The sequence below is a fragment of the Paroedura picta genome, chromosome 1 (genome assembly GCF_049243985.1).
Source record: "Paroedura picta isolate Pp20150507F chromosome 1, Ppicta_v3.0, whole genome shotgun sequence".
Classification (NCBI taxonomy): domain Eukaryota; kingdom Metazoa; phylum Chordata; class Lepidosauria; order Squamata; family Gekkonidae; genus Paroedura; species Paroedura picta.
Window position 1 is genome coordinate 107,665,076 of NC_135369.1, and position 21,896 is coordinate 107,686,971.

At 45.4% G+C, this 21,896-nt stretch overlaps 1 protein-coding gene across 1 annotated transcript in view; it reads left to right on the forward strand.

Moving 5' to 3' along the window:
• The first annotated feature begins 619 nt into the window (after window positions 1-619).
• MAP7 (microtubule associated protein 7) overlaps window positions 620-21,896 on the forward strand; it is a 135,019-nt gene continuing 113,742 nt past the window's right edge. The window contains exon 1 of the mRNA XM_077351765.1: window positions 620-1,120. Within this exon, the coding sequence (XP_077207880.1) occupies window positions 1,060-1,120 (61 nt within the window). The 5' untranslated portion in view covers window positions 620-1,059. The remainder of the gene's footprint in view (window positions 1,121-21,896) is intronic.

Sequence of the window (21,896 nt, forward strand, 5' to 3'; positions counted from 1 at the left end):
CCACAGTGGCCTAGGGCAGGGATAGTCGACCTGTGGTCCTCCAGTTGTTCATGGACTACAATTCCCATGAGCCCCTGCCAGCAAATGCTGGCAGGGGCTCATGGGAATTGTAGTCCATGAACATCTGGAGGACCACAGGTTGACTACCCCTGGCCACTAGGAAATTTCCCTGTAAATTGAGTGACCAATCTACACACACACATCTAAGATTCCTGGCTGTGGTTCTGACACCATTATGGGCAGGATACTGTGTCTTTCTTATATTCCTGGTTTGATGTTTGCAAGAGATTTGTTCAGAAAAGATCACTGAAGTGGGCAGCTGACTGCTGTTCTGATCACCGTGTGGTCCTAGTCTCTGGATTGCAGAAGGGACTCCCGTTCAGTCCACAGCTTTAGCCTCAGTGCTGCTCCTCCTAGCTTCCCACCAAGTTCGAGCCGTCTGAGCAGGTTTCGTGGGTTGCAGCTCCAGCTTCCCGCGACGGGGTTCTAGGGCGAGTACGCAAGGGCACTGGAGCCATCACGCCTTTGGACCAGCTCAGCCTCGGCCCCCACCCCTGCTCGCGAAACAACTGCTGCTGGGGGAAGGGGGGTGGCCGGGAGTAGGGCTCCGTCCCGCGGGGGCCGGGTGCGAACACGAGCTGCGAACACAGCTGGCGCACGCGGAGCGACATCGCCAAGGAAACCGACGATGTGTCATCGGCTTGGGGGGAGCCCCAGCCTTCCAACCCTGAGAGGAAGGCGGATCTACGCGGGTCCAGAGCCGCTCTCCCCGCCGCCCCAGGCTCGAGAGGCAAAGGACCCAAGGAGTGCGGCGCCCCCCCGCAGCGAATCCAGGCCGGGACCACCCTCCCCTCCTCTGCTGGAGCCCTGCTAGCTCCCCAGCAGCCTCCTTCCGCGACCTGCCCACCAGGGGGCGCTTCCCCGCGCCGAGCTCCTCCCCGCGCCGGCGGCCCGATTGCCTGGCTGGCTGCGGCGCGCGCCCTTTCCTCCCGCTCACCTGCCCGGGCCACGTTCCCTTCGCCCCAGGGAGGAGGCGCCGCGGGGCGGGGCGGCGGCGACATGGCGGAGGAAGGCGGCGGCCCGAGGAGCAGCGGCAGCGGGGCTTCTTCTGCCCGGGCAGGTGAGTTCCTCGCTCCCCCTCCAGCCACCCGCGGGGGCGGGCGGGGGGAGCAGGCGCACCTGCGCGGCCTCCGCTGGGGAGGCGCCGGACTCCCGAGCTCTCCCTCCCCCTCCCGGATGGCATCTCTCGTCCCGGGCTCGAGTCCGGATGTGGGGCAGCCCGAGGGAGGACCGGCGGGGCTCGGCATGCTGGCCGGCCCCGGAGCGGCTGACTCGCGTGGTGCCTGGACCCCAGCCGCCGCCGTGCCCTTCTTGCCCCGTCCCCGCCAAGCCCTGGTCCTGCGCGGTGCGCCCTCTGGGCTGGCCAAAGGGAGCGCCCTTCAGTGGAGCCAAATTGGAGAAGGGGGGCGGGGGCGAGGACTTACACAACAACCACTTGGCGAGAAGGGCCCACTGTCCTGGGAGAGGGAACTGGCGCCGGGCAAGGGAAACTACCGTGAGGGCGGTTGGCTGCTCCCTTCCCCCCCGCCCAGAGCGAATCTGTGTCGGACTGCTATCCCACCGGCTGGTTTCCCAGAAGAGAGGGGGAAGAAAGCTGTACCTGTTGAATCTCTGTCATGCCCCTGCAGAAGACACAGGTGGCCTTGTAGAAGCAAAAACACCTGCCTGCCCTTCCTTTGTTTGTTGTGTTGTTGCAAGGGGTTGGGTCAGGACTGTGTGCTTTAATAGAATCCAGTTTGTCTATGACTAGCATTTCGTGTTCCTGCTGATCTCCTTTTTGCTGCTCATATTCTAAAAATATCAGTTCACGATGGAGGGGTAGGAAATAAGGTGGATGCCACAATGTGCCTGTGCCATCAAGTTGCCAACAACTTATGGCAACCGCAGCAAGGGTCTTTCAAGGCAAGTGAGAAACAGGCTTTTGCCATTGCCTTCCTCTGCAAAACCTTCCTTGGTGGTCTCCCTTCCAATTACCGACCCTGCCGAGCTTCCGGGATTTATTTATTTATTAAATTTCTATACTACCCTTCCCGAGGGCTCATGATGGTTTATCATATAAGAGAACCGGCATAGGAGCATTCCACCCTTTCTCAAAAAGTGTGTGTGTGGGCGGGTGATGAACTGTGAAAACATTGTACTCCTGTGGCAGCTTGATGCTACTAAATATATCCATTTGTAATGCATTCATATGTGCATATGTGCATGGGGAGGCCAGTTTCATTCGTGGTCTATGGCAGTGGTCCCCAACCCCTGGTCTGGGGACCGGTGCCGGTCCGTGGTTCAGTCGGTACCGGGCTGCAGCTCCTCCTTGCCCTCCTCAGCGGCTGCTGCCTCAGGGGCTGCCCTGCCACTCTGCTGCCGGCTCACCTTTGGTGCTCTCCAGTGGCTGGGGCTCCCCCTCGGTGCGGCACTGCGCAGCTACTGCTGGCAGCGCCCCCCAGACTACCCCCCCCCCGCCGGGCCTCAGTAAAATTGTCAAGCGTTGACCGGTTCCCGGTGATAAAAAGGTTGGGGACCACTGGTCTATGGGCCTCAACCAGAGGCCTGGCTGGAACAACTCTGTCTTGCAGGCCCTGTGGGGCCTTAAAGAAGTCGCACAGGGCCCTGATCTTGCTTGGAAGAGTGTTCCACGAGGGTGGAGCCAGGGCCAAGAAAGCCTTCACTCTGCCAACTTTACTTTTCTGGGGAGCAATACCATGCTGCCTTACTTCCTGAGATGCTAAAATAGCTGGGATTAAGCCAGCTATAATGTTATTGGTGGAACATGTCATTAATGAACCAGTTAACTAACAGGGAGGGGACTGTTATCATCTCTCCTGTTGCATAGTTGCATATGCTGATTGGCATATAGGAACAGCTGCACCCTCTTGGCTGTGGCTTTATAAATTACCAGTCTGTCTTACGAGGGGACCAAGAGAAATAAAATACATTCTTCTTTAGAACAAAGTTTGAGTCCAGTGGCACCAACAAACTTTGTTGGTCCTAAAGATGCTTCAGACCAACACCTGCCTACATGAATTCTTCTCTAGAGTTATGTGTCGCCTGGTGGTTGTATTATACCATGGGGATACTCAACAATGTAGAGCCATCTGGGAGTCTACGTCCACAGCTGAAATGGCTGTGAAGCAGAGGGCAGTGCAACTGTCCATTGAAATGGCTTGCAGCCATTTAACCTAACTGATCCCACACTGCTCAACCAAACCAAACTAGACAAAAGTTCAATGTATGTTTGGGGAAGGTACTTGCTCTGAACATCAGTTTGGGGCCTCCGAACCAGGCTAAGTTCATGCCAAATTTTGACTTGTGAACTGGTTCATGCCCATCACTAATCAGCAGCTGTATTTCTAATATGCCTTGTCTTGAGAACTGAGTGACCCCCCCCCCCACTTGAGTATTTAATTACTGGCCTCACTTTACAACAACCTGCTTATGTCCCTGTTTACTTGCCTCTCCATCCTATCATGATTTGCAGCCTTTTGATTGATCTTAAAGAGCAGTTGCATGAACTGTGCTAGCCCAAAGAAATAATTATTTAGTGATCCAGACATCCCTCAAGAGCCTGTTGGGCAATTAATAGAAGGCAAAGCAAAATCCAGATTGCATCTGTTTGAAATCGTAATGCTAGTCTTGCCCGTCTTCGACTACACAGGCAAACAATGTTACAATGCAATGCCTGCTGTTCTTCTATCTTTCATCCTCTATATTTGTGGTGGATGGCATGCCAGCTTCCTCCCTTATGGTTCAAGTGGCACATTGGCATTGTATTCCTTTTTGATTTAAAGTAGCACATCTATAGTGTTTTAAAATGAAATGTTCTAGGACTTTATTGGCTGGCTGGCAACACTCTAAAAGCATAAGCTTTCAGCATCCTGATTCCTACAGAATGTGGTTAATCTGATTTGAAAGCTTGCTGTTGAAAGGCAGGTGGACACTAACAGTCAAAGCCTCTACAGAAGTATACGCGTGGATAATTTTAGTTGGTCCTAATGGAATGACTCATGGTAATAAATTTGAATGTACATTCAAAGGCACAGTTACCAAAGCTGTGGCTTGGTGTGCATGATTAATGGTTTTACATTTAATCTGTAGTAGATTCCAGTGTTCCGTGATCTACTCTGTGTTTCTATTCATATATCTATTATACTCGAAAAAACTAAACATTGAAAGGTGTATACTGTTTTTCAATACTTACTGCATTTGTCTAATATTGTATGCTTTTTAGTGATGTGTTTGGAAATAAAAATAGTTGACCTAAATGTGATGAAATGAAGAATCATACAATAGGTTTTAAGAAGATATAGCTTTGTACCAAGATGTGTGCTCTTTAATACAGAATTACAAAATGGATAATGTGAAACTAACAACCATACAAACAGACATATTTCTGAGTTAAGCTTTGATAGTATAAATATAATGGTTGCTAACAATATTTGTGGCATCTTGCTGATGGAGATACCAAACTTGAGATAGTCATAAAACCCTTGAAGAAGCCATCCTTGGACCCAAGTGATTAGAACAGCCTTCATCAACTTTTTTAACATTGAGAAACCTCTGAAACATTCTACAGGTTTTGAGAAACCCTAGAAGTGGCATGAACATGCAGAATATGGGTTGGAAGCATAGCTGTAATCACACCAGCCTGTGGCCCCTCTCTTTCCCACCTGCTCCAGGCCTATCATTGGCCATTTTGGGGGTTGGTTGGGTTGACATGACCATATATGGTTATATCACCTGGTAAAATTAATTCTATCCATTCAGGAAACCCTTTCAGGGTCATCAAGAAACCACCGGGTTTCATGAAATCCTGGTTGAGAAAGCCTGGATTAGAAGAACGATTGTCCTCCTGAACTAATATCTGCATTGGGGAATTCTCCAAGAAACGTAAGCATTTCTTGGATGTTCAATAGCAAATGCAGCTCAATTTTTTTTTGTTGGGATAGGTGCACCAAAGCAGGGAGGTTGCTCTATCAGAATTCACACATCTTCAGAACTGAATACGCTGAGATAAGTGTCTCCAGACTTCAGAGATCTGTTTTCTTGGAGAAATGTGCTGCTTTGGAGAGTGGATCCTATGGCATTATACTCTGCTAAGGTCCATGCCTTCCCCAGGATCGACCTCCAAATCTCCAGGAATTTCCCAAATTAGGATTGGAAACCCTAGTATAGGGCATATTCTACGCCATGCTTTCTAAACAGGGGTTTCTTGATGACCCCAGAAGGGTTTCCCCAATTGGGTGGGAGTTAGTTAATTTTAAAATACATTTTTAATCAATTTAATTTTCCCAGGTGATATGATCATGTATGGTCTTGTCAACCTGCCCCCCTTCCCCCAATGGCTGATGATGTGTCTGTAGGGGGTAAAAAGAAGAGGGGTCCGGTCAGTTCAGCTTTATTTACTTAAATATAGCATAATGCCAGACAATGTAGAATAATACCAGAAAGGCCCCAGTCATATAGAAGAAGAAGAACAATTGGTTCTTATATGCTGCTTTTCTCTACCTGAAGGAGTCTCAAAGAGGCTTACAGTCACCCCACAACACCCCTGTGAGGTGAGTGAGGCTGAGAGAGCCCTGATATCACTGTTCGGTCAGAACAGCATTATCAGTGCTGTGGGGAGCCCAAGTTGGCTGCATGTGGGGGAGTGCAGAATTGAACCCGGCTTGCCAGATTAGAAGTCCGCACTCCTAACCACTACACCAAACTGGCTCTCATGTAAATCCTTGATGGCTGAGGCTTGTCACATGTGTTAGTGATTAGAGTCTAGAGCAGGGGTAGTCAAACTGCGGCCCTCCAGATGTCCATGGACTACAATTCCCACGAGCCCCTGCCAGCATTTGCATTTGCAGCATTTGGACATCTGGAGGGCCGCAGTTTGACTACCCCTGGTCTAGAGAGTTAGGTATTCTAATTTGAAGTTAATTGAACTGGGGGATATGGTGTAGCGGATATCTGCCTCAGCCCAGCAGAGTAGGCTGCTGGCCTGTTTTTGGCATTAGAGGAGTGGGGGCTATGAAGTGTGATGTCACATCCAGAGGGAGTGTCTGGGTGATGTCACTTCTGGTGGCCTGTGACTTCCAGGGGAGTGGCAGGGAGGTATGGCCTGCTGACATCACCTCCAGGGTTTCTCAAAGCCTGAAGCATGTTTAAGGGATTCTCAACAGTAAAAAGGTTGAGAAAGGCTGCTCTGTGCAGTACCCTACATAGTATCAGATCACCCTTCAGTTCTGCTTGATAACCAGCACTAGGGTTGCTGGCAACTCTACTGTCTGCCATTGTTGTGCCAGGTAACAGGATATAATAAACCTTAAAAACTCCATTGGACTGAGAGTGTTACATCATTTTAAGGAAAACCTCCAAAATGATATGACATCTCCCTATAAATTGCTGGAAACTTTATGAAGAGGGTGAGTTAGTTTTTACACCCCACTTATCACTGCCAGGAGTTCCAAAGAGATTTAAAATTTTCTTACATTCTGCTCCCCACAACAGGCACCCAGTGAGGTAGGTGAGACTGAGAGCCCTGACGTTATTGCTCTGTACAAACAGCTCTAACAGGACTATGACTAGCCCAAGGTCACCCTGCTGATTGCATGTGGAAGAGAGGGGAATCAAACCTGACTCACCAGATTAGAAGCTTCCACTCTTAACTACTGCACCAAGTTTACCATAGGTAAAGGTAAAGGTATCCCCTGTGCAAGCACCGAGTCATGTCTGACCCTTGGGGTGATGCCCTCTAGCATTTTCTTGGCAGACTCAATACAGGGTGGTTTGCCATTCCCTTCCCCAGTCATTATCATTGTACCCCCCAGCAAGCTGGGTACTCATTTTACCATAGAGTTTCTAGCAATTCCTAGAAAATCATGATATCACTTCCAGGTGTCTCTGGAAGTGTCATTACAATGTTATGCTGACAGTGTCCTCAGAGTCTTTAGATCTTAGACAGTGTACAGGAGATTTAAGTAGCTTAAATAACATGTCTCTTGGTTGTTTCCCTTTTGGAGAGAACACTTACAGATGGAGAATACTAAAATACACTGACAAATTGCAATGCATACATACAGAAGGCCTGTGAAGCCTTTCCCATACAGGTCTCGATGGGAGACACAGAAACTCGAGGGCTCATTTAAATGTTTATGCACAAATATACCTCACACATTCGAATGTTTTTACTCTGCAGGGTGTTCCTTTCATCCTCCATAAGGAGACTGATTTAATGTTCTCATTTGATGCTATTCCAGAATTTTCCTGTGGTCTCTAGTCAAGATTGTTTTTCTTCATGAGAAATAATAGAACAGATCTCATTATGACAGTAACCACAAGAACAAACCATTCAATAACATTTCCTTTATTACCCTTCTTACTGTGAACAAGTGTTAGACTTGCAAGAGGTAGGTAAACTGACAATTCTCTAAGGGAACACTATCATGTTGTGGAGTCTCTTGAGGCAGCCCGTGAGGAATCCAGAGAGAGCGAAAGAATATAGGTGAACCAGAGGATGAGGTAATGTGTGGTTAAGCACCTCCTGTCATGTAAAAACTTTCAACTTTACCAGTTCAGCATTTGTCATTCTAAAAGATCGAATGTTTGCTAGCTTTAGAAGCAAAAGTTGTACTCTGTTAATTCCCACAACAGGCAGAGGGGATTGTAAGCATGGGCATGAAAGGTTGCTCATTATCCCTCTGTTTATATGGAGATTGATTTATTCATACGTTGCAACACACCACAATGCAGGGATGAGCAAAACTAAATTTACTGAAAATGTTTAGTGAAGTCGTCAGATGAGTCAAGTGACTGACCCAATCATGTCATAAGCCCCTGGGGAAAGTAGTATACTTTTCCGTCTTTTTTGGGTTATCCATTACCTTAACCTGGAATTACGTATTTTACTTATTTAAACCAGTAGACTTATACTGTAGAGAACTCTTCTATCATAAGAGAAGTCAAAACAGAGTTAAGATATGTTTTGAAAAATATTAAATATTTAAAAAATCCAAGTTGTCTCCTATGGTATGCCCATAGTCATGTCTTCAACAAGTGACCATTTCCAGGTCTTAATATCTGAAAAAAGGAGATTAATCTGCCTTGTTGGATTGCTTTGATCACACACACACACACAATATGTGAAAATGCAGAATAATCACTGAATGGAATATAGTTATTACTTATTTATTAGAACATTTATACTAATATCTCTGTTAAGCTCTGGGAGTGCCATTGTCCCAAGTGCTGTAATAATGTTGTAATTTAGCAATCTCCCATTGTAGTCTTTTTCTGAAATTCCTTTGCAATAAAACAGGTCCCTCATTGAGGGCCTTGGGAGACTGAAATGTGCTCCTACAGGGTTTTCAATTTTGTGATTCCTGAAGTTATATTTATATCCAGGTTTTGGTATAGGGTTTTACCTGTTTGCCCTATGTAGATAATGGAAGGATATTGTTGTCATTTGATGTCATATAAATGTTAGAAGATGAGCAAGTGCATCAGACTGAGATGGACTGTTTCCGCACTAGGGTTTTGGCTCGGATTTGCATTTGCATAGGATCGAGCTTTTCGTCTGTTTCCATGATCAAATTCCCCTTTTCAGGCGCAGATCCAATTTACCCCCTCACTTGCCCCACATCAAGGGAATCCTCTGAAATTCGGTTTTCACTTTTTGAAATAGGGGTCTAAATCGTGTCTGGCCAATGTGGAAATGTGAACATTTGGTCTTTTCCAGTCTGTGTCCAACGTTTTCCCCATCCTGCTCAGCAACCCCCCAACATCTCCCACCCTTAAAAAACATGGCTGATTGCATTATGTAATACTATTTCAATATAACAAAATTGTTCTCCCCTTCCCCCCACACCGCCTCTTCACTGACCTGAGGTTCCAGGTGGTAGGAATGACTCAGAGCTTCAGAAAACATTGTCTACATCTTCAGATAATGAATTAGCCATAATGTAAGAAGATAAAACTCTTTCTTTGCAAGATGCTAGCAAGAAACCTGCAGAGCCTGAGATTGCGGACTTCACCATTGCATTGCCAAAAAGCAGTATGGTGACTTGGTCCAGTTTGCCCCCGAGGCTCACCTGCACAGTGCGCCTCCTCTTCACCAACCCAAGACTCCAGGAGGCAAGGGAGGTGGGTGCTCTAAAGTCAAGCTGAAACATCGTCCTGCTGTCTGGCAAGGTATACCTTAAGAGTACATCCCTCCATTTGCTACTTAGAGGCTCAGGTCAGTGAAGAGGAGGCATGTTGTGCAGGCACTCCTAAACCCACCCAAGCCAAACCTGTACAACTCCTAATAAATTATCAAATAAGTTATCCCAAAGATTTTCCCAACAAAAACCCAGACAAGCTCTATAACCCAGAAAATGAACACAATCAATACAGAAGAACTTGAATCAATTGCAAAAATCAAAACATAACCCAACTGGCCAAGGAAACAAAATACCTCCTTCACCCACCCATTACTCAGTAAGGTAGCAAAATAGCTTGAGATATCGGTAAAGACTATCAGAGCTAAGCAAATACAGGGAAAAACACCTACAAAAGAAGTAACCAAACCCACATAGGAAAGGGCACATTTATTTGGAGGAAGGCAAATAAACTATAAACAACCAAAGAAAACAAGGAAAATCACAAAGTAAGGTAACACCAGGACATATAAACAAGAAAGGAGGAAGGGAGACTCCAACAAATAGAATAACAACATGAACATTCCACAGGAGGAGAGCAGAAATAAGGAGACAACAAGAAGGGATCCAAGGGGACCAGGGGTCCAAATCATACCAGGAAGGGGTAGAGATGGCAGTGGGAAGAGATGGTATAAGAGAAGAGGTGTAAGATATGGATATGCTCAGGTCCCTTCTAATTAGGGTTGGGGGCTTCGGCGTCCGAAGCATTGTTGTGCAAGTTAGACATAGCTTGCAAAAAGGAGCCCTTCCACCAGGCTTTCAGTCTAGACAAGTAAACAAGCCACCAACCAGAGCCCCCCCCCCATCAACTGCACAAACAGAAAACAAAACCACAGTGCAGTAAAATTTGAGTTGCTGATTATTGATTGTTATTTTTGAATACAAGTTCATTATTAAATATGTTCTATCTTTGAATCAAGATGTTTATTGTACTATATTGCTTTATGAAAATTTACAATGTAAACCACCCTGAGCCGAAAGGGAGGGCGACATATAAATATAATAAATAAATGTTGAAAGGTCATTATGGTTTTTAATGTCCTATTTAACAAACAATTTGATTCTTTTGTAAATACATTATATGCAGTATATGTTAATGCTGGTTCAGCTGTCGTATTATTAACAAGTAACTATAAATTGCACTTTGTACATGCTCTGTATTTTATCAATTTTTGAAATGATGTATCAAATATGTCCTAACATTTTTATTGTATTAGTGGATAGTAGATTCTCCCTGACAAAGTTGCATGCAAAACACATAGGAGTTGTTTCATTATTAAAGATTCTGCATAATTAAAGATTCACTGGCAGTATTTGAAAAGGTTGTCAATTGGAGGAGGGCAGGATGCTGTTCCCATTGGCTGCAGAGGAAAGGACACGCAGTAATGGGTTTAAACTACAAGTACAACAATATAGGCTAGGTATCAGGAAAAAAATTTTCACAGTCAGAGTAGTTCAGCAGTGGAATAGGATGCCTAAGGTGGTGGTGAGCTCCCCCTCACTGGCAGTCTTCAAGCAAAGGTTGGATACACACTTTTCTTGGATGCTTTAGGATGCTTTGGGCTGATCCTGCGTTGAGCAGGGGGTTGGACTAGATGGCCTGTATGGCCCCTTCCAACTCTATGATTCTGTGATATCCCTCTGCACCAATTTGGGAAATGTACTTGTACCTCAAATAAAACAAAAAAAAAACCAATGGAAGTTAAGAATGTTTGACATTGGAGGGATCATGCCATAATATATCCAACATCCTGTGATAAGATGCATCCTATAAACCTTGCTTGTTTAAAATTTTAAACAGTCATAGGAAATCATTAATTTTGTTTCCTTTGCTGGAAGATGATTAGCAAAAGCTGTACAGTATCAAAGGTCATCAAGATCTGGACATGTGGGAAGCTAACAAGAATCTGGAGTTACATTTTAATATGTTTTCTGCTTGCTAAAGCTTTTCCCTTTCAAGACTATAATCCATTATGCCATTACGTGGTGGCAAATCCCATTAAAGTCCGTGGGAGTTATGTACTTGTACCTGTGTGCAGGATGGCATGCCAAGTGGTTAGGAACATAATTTTGTTTCTTTTTAATCCTGTAGTATAAATAGCTCAGGGTTTGGAAAGCTTTCATCCCTTGTTTGTATATGTGAATGGGCTTTGCCTATGGAAGTGAAATATTACTCATGGAAAGTTTCATTTCAGTCCCGCATACTTTTGGATCCAAAGCGTGATAAGTTTCATTAGCTTTCTCATGAGAAGAGTAGTTTGGATGCAGCAGCAGGCCAGCAAAAATGCAAATAGACTTGGAACAATTCCACTTGTGCATGATCCTGAGCAACACCTAGCACTTTATTATGCCCAGAAATTAGTTGCACAAGATCTTGTGCATGTGCCAACACAAGTGGGGATAATCATAAGTTTGGCATAGCATAAACAGCTGCTGTGAGGTCTAATTGTATTTTTGCTTGCACAAGAACTATTACAAGCAGAAGTCTTGCACTGGATCCAACCAAGAGAGGAAATGTACAAATAAGGCATACATAGCCCTCACAGTGTGTACCATGGCTGCTCACTGTAATCCAGGACCTGTGTTGAGGTTGATATCCTATTATCATGTCAGTAGATTTAAATTGCTCATGCCATAGTCTGGTCGCTTCTCAGTGTCTACAGAAAGAGTAGTGATGTGGTTTAATTGCTCGGTAATCACATATACAACCTTCTGTTGTAGGTTTTTTAAAAAAACTGGTTCTGCAGATTTTAATTGGGATAAGAAGATCTGCTTCTGGAGGATGTGAATGGTTAGTGCTGTGATCTTATGAATCCACTTTGCTCCTATTAATCCCTAGAACTACAGCAGCTTTTTAAAACGTTTACAGATTTAAACAAAAGGTGAATAATGAATGCATAAAATATAAATGTATATGCAGTGCTTAAAAAAATAAAAACAGATTTCTGTGTGTGTATTTAACTGCTTAGCACCTGCATATGTCATAAATTATTCAAGGTACAAAGGTCACCCTGTCTGTCTAAAGTCCCAATCTCAATAGTATGGCTAGCTAGACATGCTATTAAGTATATGAACCACTAACAAATCAGTATGATGTCCATGTTGTGCTTCACTATGTTAGGTTTGCTTTCTGCTCTGAACTGAGGTGTTTGGAGTTCAGCTAGACAGTCATAAAACCACAAGATGGCACTGCTGACACTCAAATAAAAGGAGAGGCTGTCAAAGACTTTCTTATATGCTATGGTAGTAAGGAGGTAGGGATGCCATCCTCTGGGATTATAGGTCGTCTCCAGGCAATGGAGATCCATTTCCTTGGAGAAAATGGCTGCTTTGGAAGGTGGACTCAACAGCATTATACTCCACTGAGGTCCCTCCCACCCTCAAAATCTCCAGGTATTCCCAACCCAGAGCTGGCAACCCTATAAGGATGCCAGCCTCCAGGTGGGACTTGGAGATCCTGTGGATGCACGGCTCATCTCGACACTAAAGAGACCAGTTCCCTGCAGATAACTGATGCTTTGGAGGATGGACTGTATAGCATTGTACCGGACTGAGATCCCTGTCCTCATCAGGTTCCATCCCCAGGTCACCAGGAGTTTCCCAACATGAATTTGGCAGCTCAATTAACCCTTTCCCTACTGGTGGCCAGCGAGGACACAGCAACCTTAGATAATATTTTTTTGAGTTGTGGGACAAGCAAAACATTCCATCTTTTTGCATAGGTTATTGAGACATCTGTTAGTTTTTTCAAAGTCTAATTGGCTGTAACCTTGTAGCTAATTCTGCACCTTGGTTCTGTTAAAATCAGTGGATCTTGCACATGCAGCAGTAGGCACAGATTTTCTGCCAAGTTTCCTGGCTTCTGTTGCATTATAATGAGAGGATAATACTAGCCAATGTCTTTTTAAAAGCGCTAACCTGTCTTTCTCAGTCTTGGGACCCAGGACAATGAATAATGATTAACCGTTTTCTTTGATTGACAGTATGAGTCTCGATACTGTTTTGATGACTTTGTGGTGATAAATTAACATCTGCAATGAGAGTTCAGACTACTTTTCTTATTGGATTCATGCAGCTACCAAAACCACTTTTGTTTGTACAGGCCTTGGAGGCAAGCCTTTTTTTTTTCTTTGTTTTTCTCTTAAATCAGTGCTTCTCAACCTCAGAGTTGGGACCCCTTTGGGGATTGAACAACCCTTTCACAGGGGTTGTGGCAGGGCAAGCAGTTTGGCTGGGGGGGGGGACACCATCTACACAACAGCCTTGCAGGGTAGATTGCAATAGAGTGTTTATCTGTCTGTAGCAGCGGAATAGAGTGAGATCGGCATGGCGGGACAAGAGGGAAAACTGAACTGAAAACCCCCAGAAAAAAAACAATTTATATACAATCAGGAACAATGGATCTTCATGCCACTGGTCAGTTTCGGTTTAATTTCTTTGAAAGAACACTTCGTAATTTTATGGTTGGGGGTCACCACAACATGAGGAATTGTATTAAAGGGTCACGGCATTAGGAAGGTTGAGAAACACCGTCTTAAATGAAGCAGAAAGTGATACTTAGTCCTTACTTTGTGAGTGGTCCCATTTTTTTGCATGTCTGATAGGTGCTCATCAATGAAGTTTGCTACTAAGGGATATAGTGAGCTAAGGAATTGCCCCAGCACTTTATTTGCAGTGTTCACATGACAAGCCAGACATAAACTCATGGCATGAGTTTATTATGTTGGATAGGAGGACCTTTTTCGTTGTGAAGATGTTACCATACCCTGGGAAATATACACCATTCCCCATCCCTACTAAATTACCCATATAGCACAAGTACGGATGCCAGCCTCCAGGTGGGACCTGGGGGTCCCCCAGTATTACATCTCATCTCCAGACAACAGAGATCTGTTCCTCTGGAGAAAATGGCCACTTAGAAGGTAGACTGTATGGCATTATACCCCATTGAAATCCCTCCCCTCCCTTCCACCACCAAAGTCTCCAGGTTTTCCTCTACCTGGAGGTGGCAACCCTAAGCACAAGAAAAGAGGTGAACCTCCTCAGGCTTTCTCACTCAGCCTCAAATCTATACAGCAACAGAACCATAGAGCTAGCCGGTTGAGGAACTTAAATCTCCGCTTGAGGACAACTTTAAAAAAATCAAAGCAGAGAATAAAGAGAACCTGCTTGACCTATACTTACAGCAATATACTGGTGTCCTGTTGCCTTAAAAAAACAAAACAAACGAAACCCCTTGTCTTCAAGATGGGAAGAGTAGAGGGAGTGGTTTGACAATGACAACATTGCAGTTATCAGAATGGGGGAGGACTGAAATTAAAACTAAGGGCACAAAAATGTGTGTGGAAATCAAGGGATAAACCAAAGCAAAGAAAAAATGGAGGAAAATCTGAGGAAAGCTCTGCTGAGGTTAAAAAGTCCTCCAGTTAGTCCAGATATTCCCAACCAGGGATCTAGAGGAATCTGGAGAGGGTCTGCAGTTTCCCTCTCCTGACGTAATGGGCTCAGCCACAAGCTAGGGAACTGGCCACTTCCACTGCTTCCCCTCCCCTCTTCCCAAGGGTGAGTAAATTCTCTCATGGTTTTTGAGCCTGGGAGGGAGGAGAGCTTGCATGTCTACTCCTGCCTTAAACCACCTCCTGTCTCTCTCCCTCCTCACTCCCCATTTCTCCTTGAACCTGAACCAGTGACATGTTACTTCTGGGGCTCCTTGAAGCGTGAAGTTCGAAAAATGAGTTAGTGAAAAAGCAGATTGGTCTGAGGGTCTGAGGTGATAAGTGATTTAAGTGTTTTCTCCTCAAAAGCTATATCTCTTGCCCTAACAAACTGTGGCATCTGTTCTCTCTTTCTGATATTTTACTAAATGCATATCTAAAAATATTCCTAACTAAAACATTTAAATAACTAGAACAAACCAGTTTCTAATGAATTTTCAAGCAAAAAAATTCCCATGTAATCCCATGTAATATTCCAATAAATGGGGAAGGAGTTGTAATTCATTTAAGAAGGAGAGGTGGTTCTTATATGCCACTTTTCTCTACCCGAAGGAGTCTCAAAGTGGCTTACAATCATCTTCCCTTTCCTCTCCCCACAACAGATACTCTGTGAGGTTGGTGAGGCTGAAAGAGCCCTGATATCACTGCCTGGTCAGAACAGCTTCATCAGTGCAGTGGCGAGCCCAAGGCCACTCAGCTGGCTGCATGTTGGGGAATGCAGAATCAAATGCGGCTTGCCAGTTTAGAAGTCTGCACTCGTAACCACTACCCCAAACTGGCTCTCATGAGAGTAGCGCAGCTGGCATTCTGCCATCTTTGCCAAGCCAAACTACCACACTCCTGGCTCTTAAGATACAAGTAACATAATAATAACGTGAAATTATATGTGCCCATGCTAATCTGGGATCATTCATATATTTCTGAAATTTTTAATATTTTAATAAAAGTTTTATAATAAAACAATTTATGATATCAACAATGCAAAGTACTGAACATGAAAAAGCATAAGAGATTTTATTTCAAAATAGGAAGAAGTTTTCCATATGCAAAAAAGTATACCTTTTGGGTTGGTAATTCCCCCCACAAGCAGCAGAGAGGGGGGGCTGAAAGTGGGAGACCCCCTCACCCACTAGGGGGATCTGACATCCCTACTGTGCTCTGCAATAACTTTTACTATGGGTTGGTTCACCATAATGTCAAAGCTTGGTTTGTCACTGCATGAATGAGTCTATAGCTTATTCACTGGTTCTTCCTTCCTGTCTGTGTGGTAAGATAATTAGTTGGTTCTAGGCTGTGAGCAAAACAGTGTTCCTGTCCAAATTGGGAACCATTGTTTTTTTTCCGGTCCTGCAAGCTACAGTTTTTCCTGTTTTCAATCCTGGGCTGATTCTGCACTTACTTTGTGTTTTTGTGTGTGTGTGTGTGCATCCTGCTGAATTCAGATTGATTTGAACCCTCCCCTCCCCCGAAACAGAAAAGTGTTCTGTACTTGATTGGGAATACTCAGAAGGGGGGAGGAGCCAAGCCCAGACAGAGCCTATTTCTTTCTTTTCTTGAATGGGGGGGGGGGCTTGAAGACAACAGAGAAGGGAGAGAAAAAAAACCACGAGGCAAATCTCTATCCACAGAAGTAAGGGCTTCTGCAGCTTCTACAGAAAGAAAATTAGGGCTTCCTCTTTAAGAAAAGCTAAGAGCCTTGGCTGGCTTCGCAGGTTTAGCCAATCAGAGCTTCTGTATCACAGAGTCAGCTGGCCAATCAGAACTGCTCTACCACAGAGTCAGCTGGCCAATCAGAACTGCTCTACCACGGAGGGAGTACTTTCTCAAGCTTTCTGAACCGCAATATCCCAATACTAGTAAAAAAGCCCATTGTATCCGAAATACAATGGGCGCTAGCAGACTGGGGCAGAGTAAAAGGTGGCTTACCATTGAGCGGGCGGGCTCCCTCGCGGCGTGTTCTGGCTGGCGGCCATTTTCTTAACGGAGGCGGCGTGTAATCCGATGCCGGGGCGCTAGGGGCCTGGAAAGCTGTTTCCCCCCCCCCCATTGCGGAAAAAAGCTCCCCAGGCCCCGGGGAAGGCGATCCGTGGCTCTGCGAGCCGCGGAGCGCCTTCCCCGGGGCCTGAGGAGCCTTTTTCCTTCCCCCCGTAGCGGAAAAAAGCTCCCCAGGCCCCGGGGAAGGCGCTCCGTGGCTCCGCGGGCCGCGGAGCGCCTTCCCCGGGGCCTGGGGAGCCTTTTTCCTTCCCCCCCCCGTTGCAGAAAAAAGCTCCCCAGCCCCAGGCTGGCGGGGGCTCCCTGGCCGGTGGCCTGATGTGTCAGAGGCGCAAAGCGCCTCTGACGCATCAGGCCGCCGGCAAGGAACCAACTGCGAGCCGCGCTTTGCGTGGCTCACAGTTGCTTCCTTGTGAGTAGGGTGGGAATCGGCCGAGCCAATCGGCAGGCGCTTTGCGCCTGCCGATTGGCTCGGCCGATGGTCTGTCCAGAGGAAGGGGCCAATCGGAACCCTTCCTCATCCCGGACCGAGCCAGCCCTAACTCCTCCCACACAGCCTTTACAGCTTTATTTAGTCCGCGGAGCCCGCAGCGCCGTGGGCTGTGTTAAGATAGAGGATTAAAAGGACTCCTGGATAAGGCGAAGAAATGGTAGGGTGACTCCGGATCAGTCCTCCTTGGTGCAGAGGGAAAATTAAAATCGCCCAAAATCAAAACAGAAATCGCATTCTGTGTAGAGGGCAGGGACTGAATCGATCTGGGGTTGGAATAAAAGCTCCGTGCAGTTTACACCCTGGTTTGCAGAAAGCACAAACCGCAAAAAGTTTCTGGTTATGATATAATGGCCAGCTACACTTTGATGAAAACCAGGAGCAATCAATGTAGCATGTGAGAACAGCCTGAAGTTTTAATAGGTTGTTGCTCCTCAGTGTTGAACATGCAGCAATACTGTTGCATCTGAACTACTCCTGTCTCAACATGACAAACATAAATGAGTGTGCATGTGTTCACATTTCTCCTATGTTGAAATTGTGTAAAGTAGTCTTTGAAAACATCGGCATACAAAGAAAAAAGATCACTTCTATTTCATAGCTGAAAAGGGATTTGTTGTGTCAATGATAATTAAGCTTAATCTCCATAATAAGCGTCTCTATTGAAAAGAAGCTATGAAACCATCTGACAACATGCTTCTTTCCAATGTGGAAGCTATGCAAAAATCCAGTTGCCAAACCTGATTGGACAGGCCACCCCATTCTCGTTCCTATACCCACACCCACCCAACGGCAGAAAAAAAGCATTCAAAATCATGGAACAATTTGTAGTTAAAAATACTAGCTTAGTGCAGTGGTTAGGAGCACGGATTTCTAATCTGGCGAGCCGGGTCTGATTCCCCGCTTTCCCATGCTCAGCCAGCTAGTTGACCTTGGGCTTGCCACAGCACTGATAAAGCTGACCAGCAGTGATATCAGGGCTCTCTCAGCCTCACCTACCTCACAGGTGTTTCTTGTGGGGAGAGGAAAGGGAAGGTGAATGTAAGCCGCTTTGAGGCTCCATCTGGAAGAGAAAAGCAGCATATAAGAACCAACTCTTTTTCTAATGGAAGAAGTGGTCATGAGCGTATGTGAAATCTCCTTAAAAAATATAGTGGGGAGCGCTGCATATTGGACCACTGATGAGTTCTCACCAGAGCTGAATCTGATGCTGGGCCTACCTATGCCAGTTTGCTAGTGTGCCCGGAGATACATGTTGTGTCCTGTTAATAGAGACTTAAATGGGTAGAAATGAGCATTTGAAGGTTTTTCTGGCATGCAAGTAAATATCTCTTGATTCTCTATTAAAGGGGCATGACATTTTTTCTCAAAGCAGTTGCTAAGCCTATCTGGGTGTGTTCCTGCATCTTTTAATTTGTACAGAAAGGAAAATTCTCCCTCCCTTCCTTCTTGTGATATCACAATAAGAAAAGTTGAGTCTACACAACTCCTGTGGATACTTTACAAATGACAACTTTTTCCCACACTCATGGAAGTTGTTTTCCTATGTGAGAATTTGCTCTTAAAGATATAGGAGTCCTCAATGGATCTGATCCTGGCAACATTATTCAGCTACTGTGCTCAGTGGCAGAACATGCAGAGCAAATATTTATGGCACACATGGGTGGAGTACCTTGTTTGCATGGCCATAACATAAGCCCACAGAGTAAGGTGACCAGATTTCAACATTGATAAAGCGGGACACCATTGACCGGGGGGGGGGGGGTTCTTGATTAAAAATTTGGTCTATATGGAGCAACAAAAAGTTTCATAGAACGCATAGAACGCAAAAGTAGTATTGTAATATATATCTTTAAATTTCAACATAAGTACAATTTGCCAGATGCCCCCAGATGTCCCTCCAAAAGTGGGACAATCTGGTCACCTTACCAAAGAGCTAAAGAACTTACAGGCCCCAAAGACTGACATTATAGTAGGTTTGAGCCCTGGCATTTTTCATTCGACATTAAACACTTGCTACTAGCTCTGTCAAGCTGAAAGTGCTGTCAGAGAGTTATCTGGATGGGAGAAAAGCATGCTGTCAACAAATATTCAGGAGCAGGGCAGGAAGCTTTGTCCCTGCTGTGGAGAGAAATTGCCCAGGTGGAAGAGCTGGGACAAATCTGGATATTGATAGGGCAAAGCAGCCCAATTCCCTTTTGACCCCCTAGTCACCTGAAAAACTGCTGCATCACTTGGAGTACGTCAGTTCTTTGTAGCCTGCTACTCAGAGGTGTCCAAGAGGAGCAGGAAGGAGGTAAAGGCATTAGTGGCTCACACGTGCTCTCCTTCTCTTGCAATAAGATGGCATGGCAATCCAGAAGGTAGGAGCCTGGCTGCAGTAATCCTGGTTATGAACTGCCTCTAGCACAGCTTATGCATGAATAGACAGAGATATGAAAATATTTTTTTTACAGTGAGTAGATACAAATATGCATTCATAGTGATTCACAACTATGCGCAAATGTCAGTAAACAGTATTTATTTTTTCACTAGGGGCCAAGCCTTTTCCATTCAGGAATACAAGAGGCGATAGATTGGGGGGAGGGGGGTAGAAGAACTCTGAGGATGGCCATTCCCTCCTCCCAGGACCTGGAAAGGCTGCAGGCAGCTGTTGGGGAACTCACTGGCAGGGGCAGCTCTCACGCAACAGGGATCTGCTGCCTCCACGCCTCAGAGGGAAGTGGAAGGAGGTGGGGGACAGAAGGCAATTGGCTGGCTGCTAGATAGACAGGTAAGCCAGTTGGAGGAGGAGGCAGTCAGCCACCCTGAGTGGGTGTTAAGCACTGAGTGGCACTTAAGCCATGAGACATGCTCCTCCTCCAAAGCCTTACCTGAAATATTAAGTAGAACAGATTTGTTTGTTTCTTTTATGCCCTCACCTTTCTCCCCAATGGTGGCTTACATAATTTCCTTCTACTTCATTTATCCTCACAATAGTCCTGTGAGGTAGGTTAGGCTGAAAGTGGGCCTTCATGGCAGAGGGGGGATTCAAATCTGTTCCTCTAGATTCTAGTCTGACACTTTAATCATTAGATTGCACTGGCCTTTTTGTTGGGGGGGAAAGTGACAACTTGTACAGAAAAAGTTTTAAATGTATAGCCTTTCATTACACCACACTTAAGAAGCAGATACTTTCTCTTTAGAAGAAAAGCTGCCTTTTTTGCAACCTAGGTGTAAACTGCACTGAGCTTTTAGTCCAATCCTAGGTCAATTCAGTCCCTGCTGTCTACACAGAATACAATTTCCGTTTTGATTTTGGGCGATAGAAGAAGAAGAAGAGGAAGAGGAAGAAGAAGAAGAAGAGTTGGTTCTTATATGCCGTTTTTCCCTACCCGAAGGAGGCTCAAAGCGGCTTACAGTCGCTTCCCATTCCTCTCCCCACAACAGACACCCTGTGAGGTGGGTGAGGCTGAGAGAGCCCTGATATTCCTGCTCGGTCAGAACAGTTTTATCAGTGCCATGGCGAGCCCAAGGTCACCCAGCTGGTTGCATGTGGGGGAGCGCAGAATCGAACCCAGCATGCCAGATTAGAAGTCCGCACTCCTAACCACTATACCAAACTGGCTCTCGTTTAATTTAAATTTTCCTTCTGCAGCAAGAAGGATTGATCCAGAGTGACCCTACCTTTATTGTGCGATATCTTAGAGTGCTTTTAAACCTCAATATTTTAAGATTCAGATTGAGAAAGCAGGCTATTTTGAATCTGGGCTCTCCTCCATGGTAGAGACACCCTGGTTGGCCAAAGGTGCCCATGTGACCAGCTTGCCTTAAAGGAGAAGCCCCTAATTTCTCTCAACTTCTGTCGGTCTTGGATTTTCTCCCTCCTCTGCCTTCTTCGATCCTCTCTCCCCCCCTCTCCAAGAAAAGAAAGAGGCTCCCTGCTTGGCTCATCTCCCCCCCCCCCCCCGTTCAAGAAAGGAAAGGAAGAGGCTTGGCTCCCCCCCTTTTCTGGACTACCCTAACCATGTGCAGAACACTTTTCTCTTTCAATGGGGAGGGGGAGGGGAAGAGGAAGACCAGAGTTCAAATCGATCTGAATTCAACAGGATTGACAATGGAATAAACAAAGTAAGTGCAGACTCTGCTCTGGTCAAGTTCTAAATACTCTCCCTAAATGTAAGAGGAAACATTGATAAGTAATTTAGATTGCTGTGTTGGTGAATCCATTTAGAAATTAATTGACATAGGAATCTAATTTCTTTGACATCATTATTGGAGCTGTAATAAAGCAATACATTTTGATTTTGGGGCTGTTTCGTTTTTCCTTGAAGTAAGTTGAAATTTATGGGAAAATACTTTTATTCAAAAGAGAAACTTGTTTTGTTTTGATTATGATAGATTTCCAAAAGGATGTGGACTAAATTGAGAGGGTGCAAAGGAGAGTGATAGGGATGATCCAGGCCAGAGGACCAAGTCCTATGAGGAAAGGCTGAAGGACTTGGGAATGTTCAGCCAGGAGAAGAAGAGGTTGAGAGGGGACATGATAGCCATCGAAGAGGGCAGGTAACTGTTCTTATTGGCAGCAGAGGATAGGACTTGCAGTAAAGAGTTTAAACTGTGTATAGAAGAGTACTGGCTAGGTATCAGGGGGGGGGGGAAATTCACAGAATAGTTCAGCAGTGGAATCAGCTGTCTAAGGAG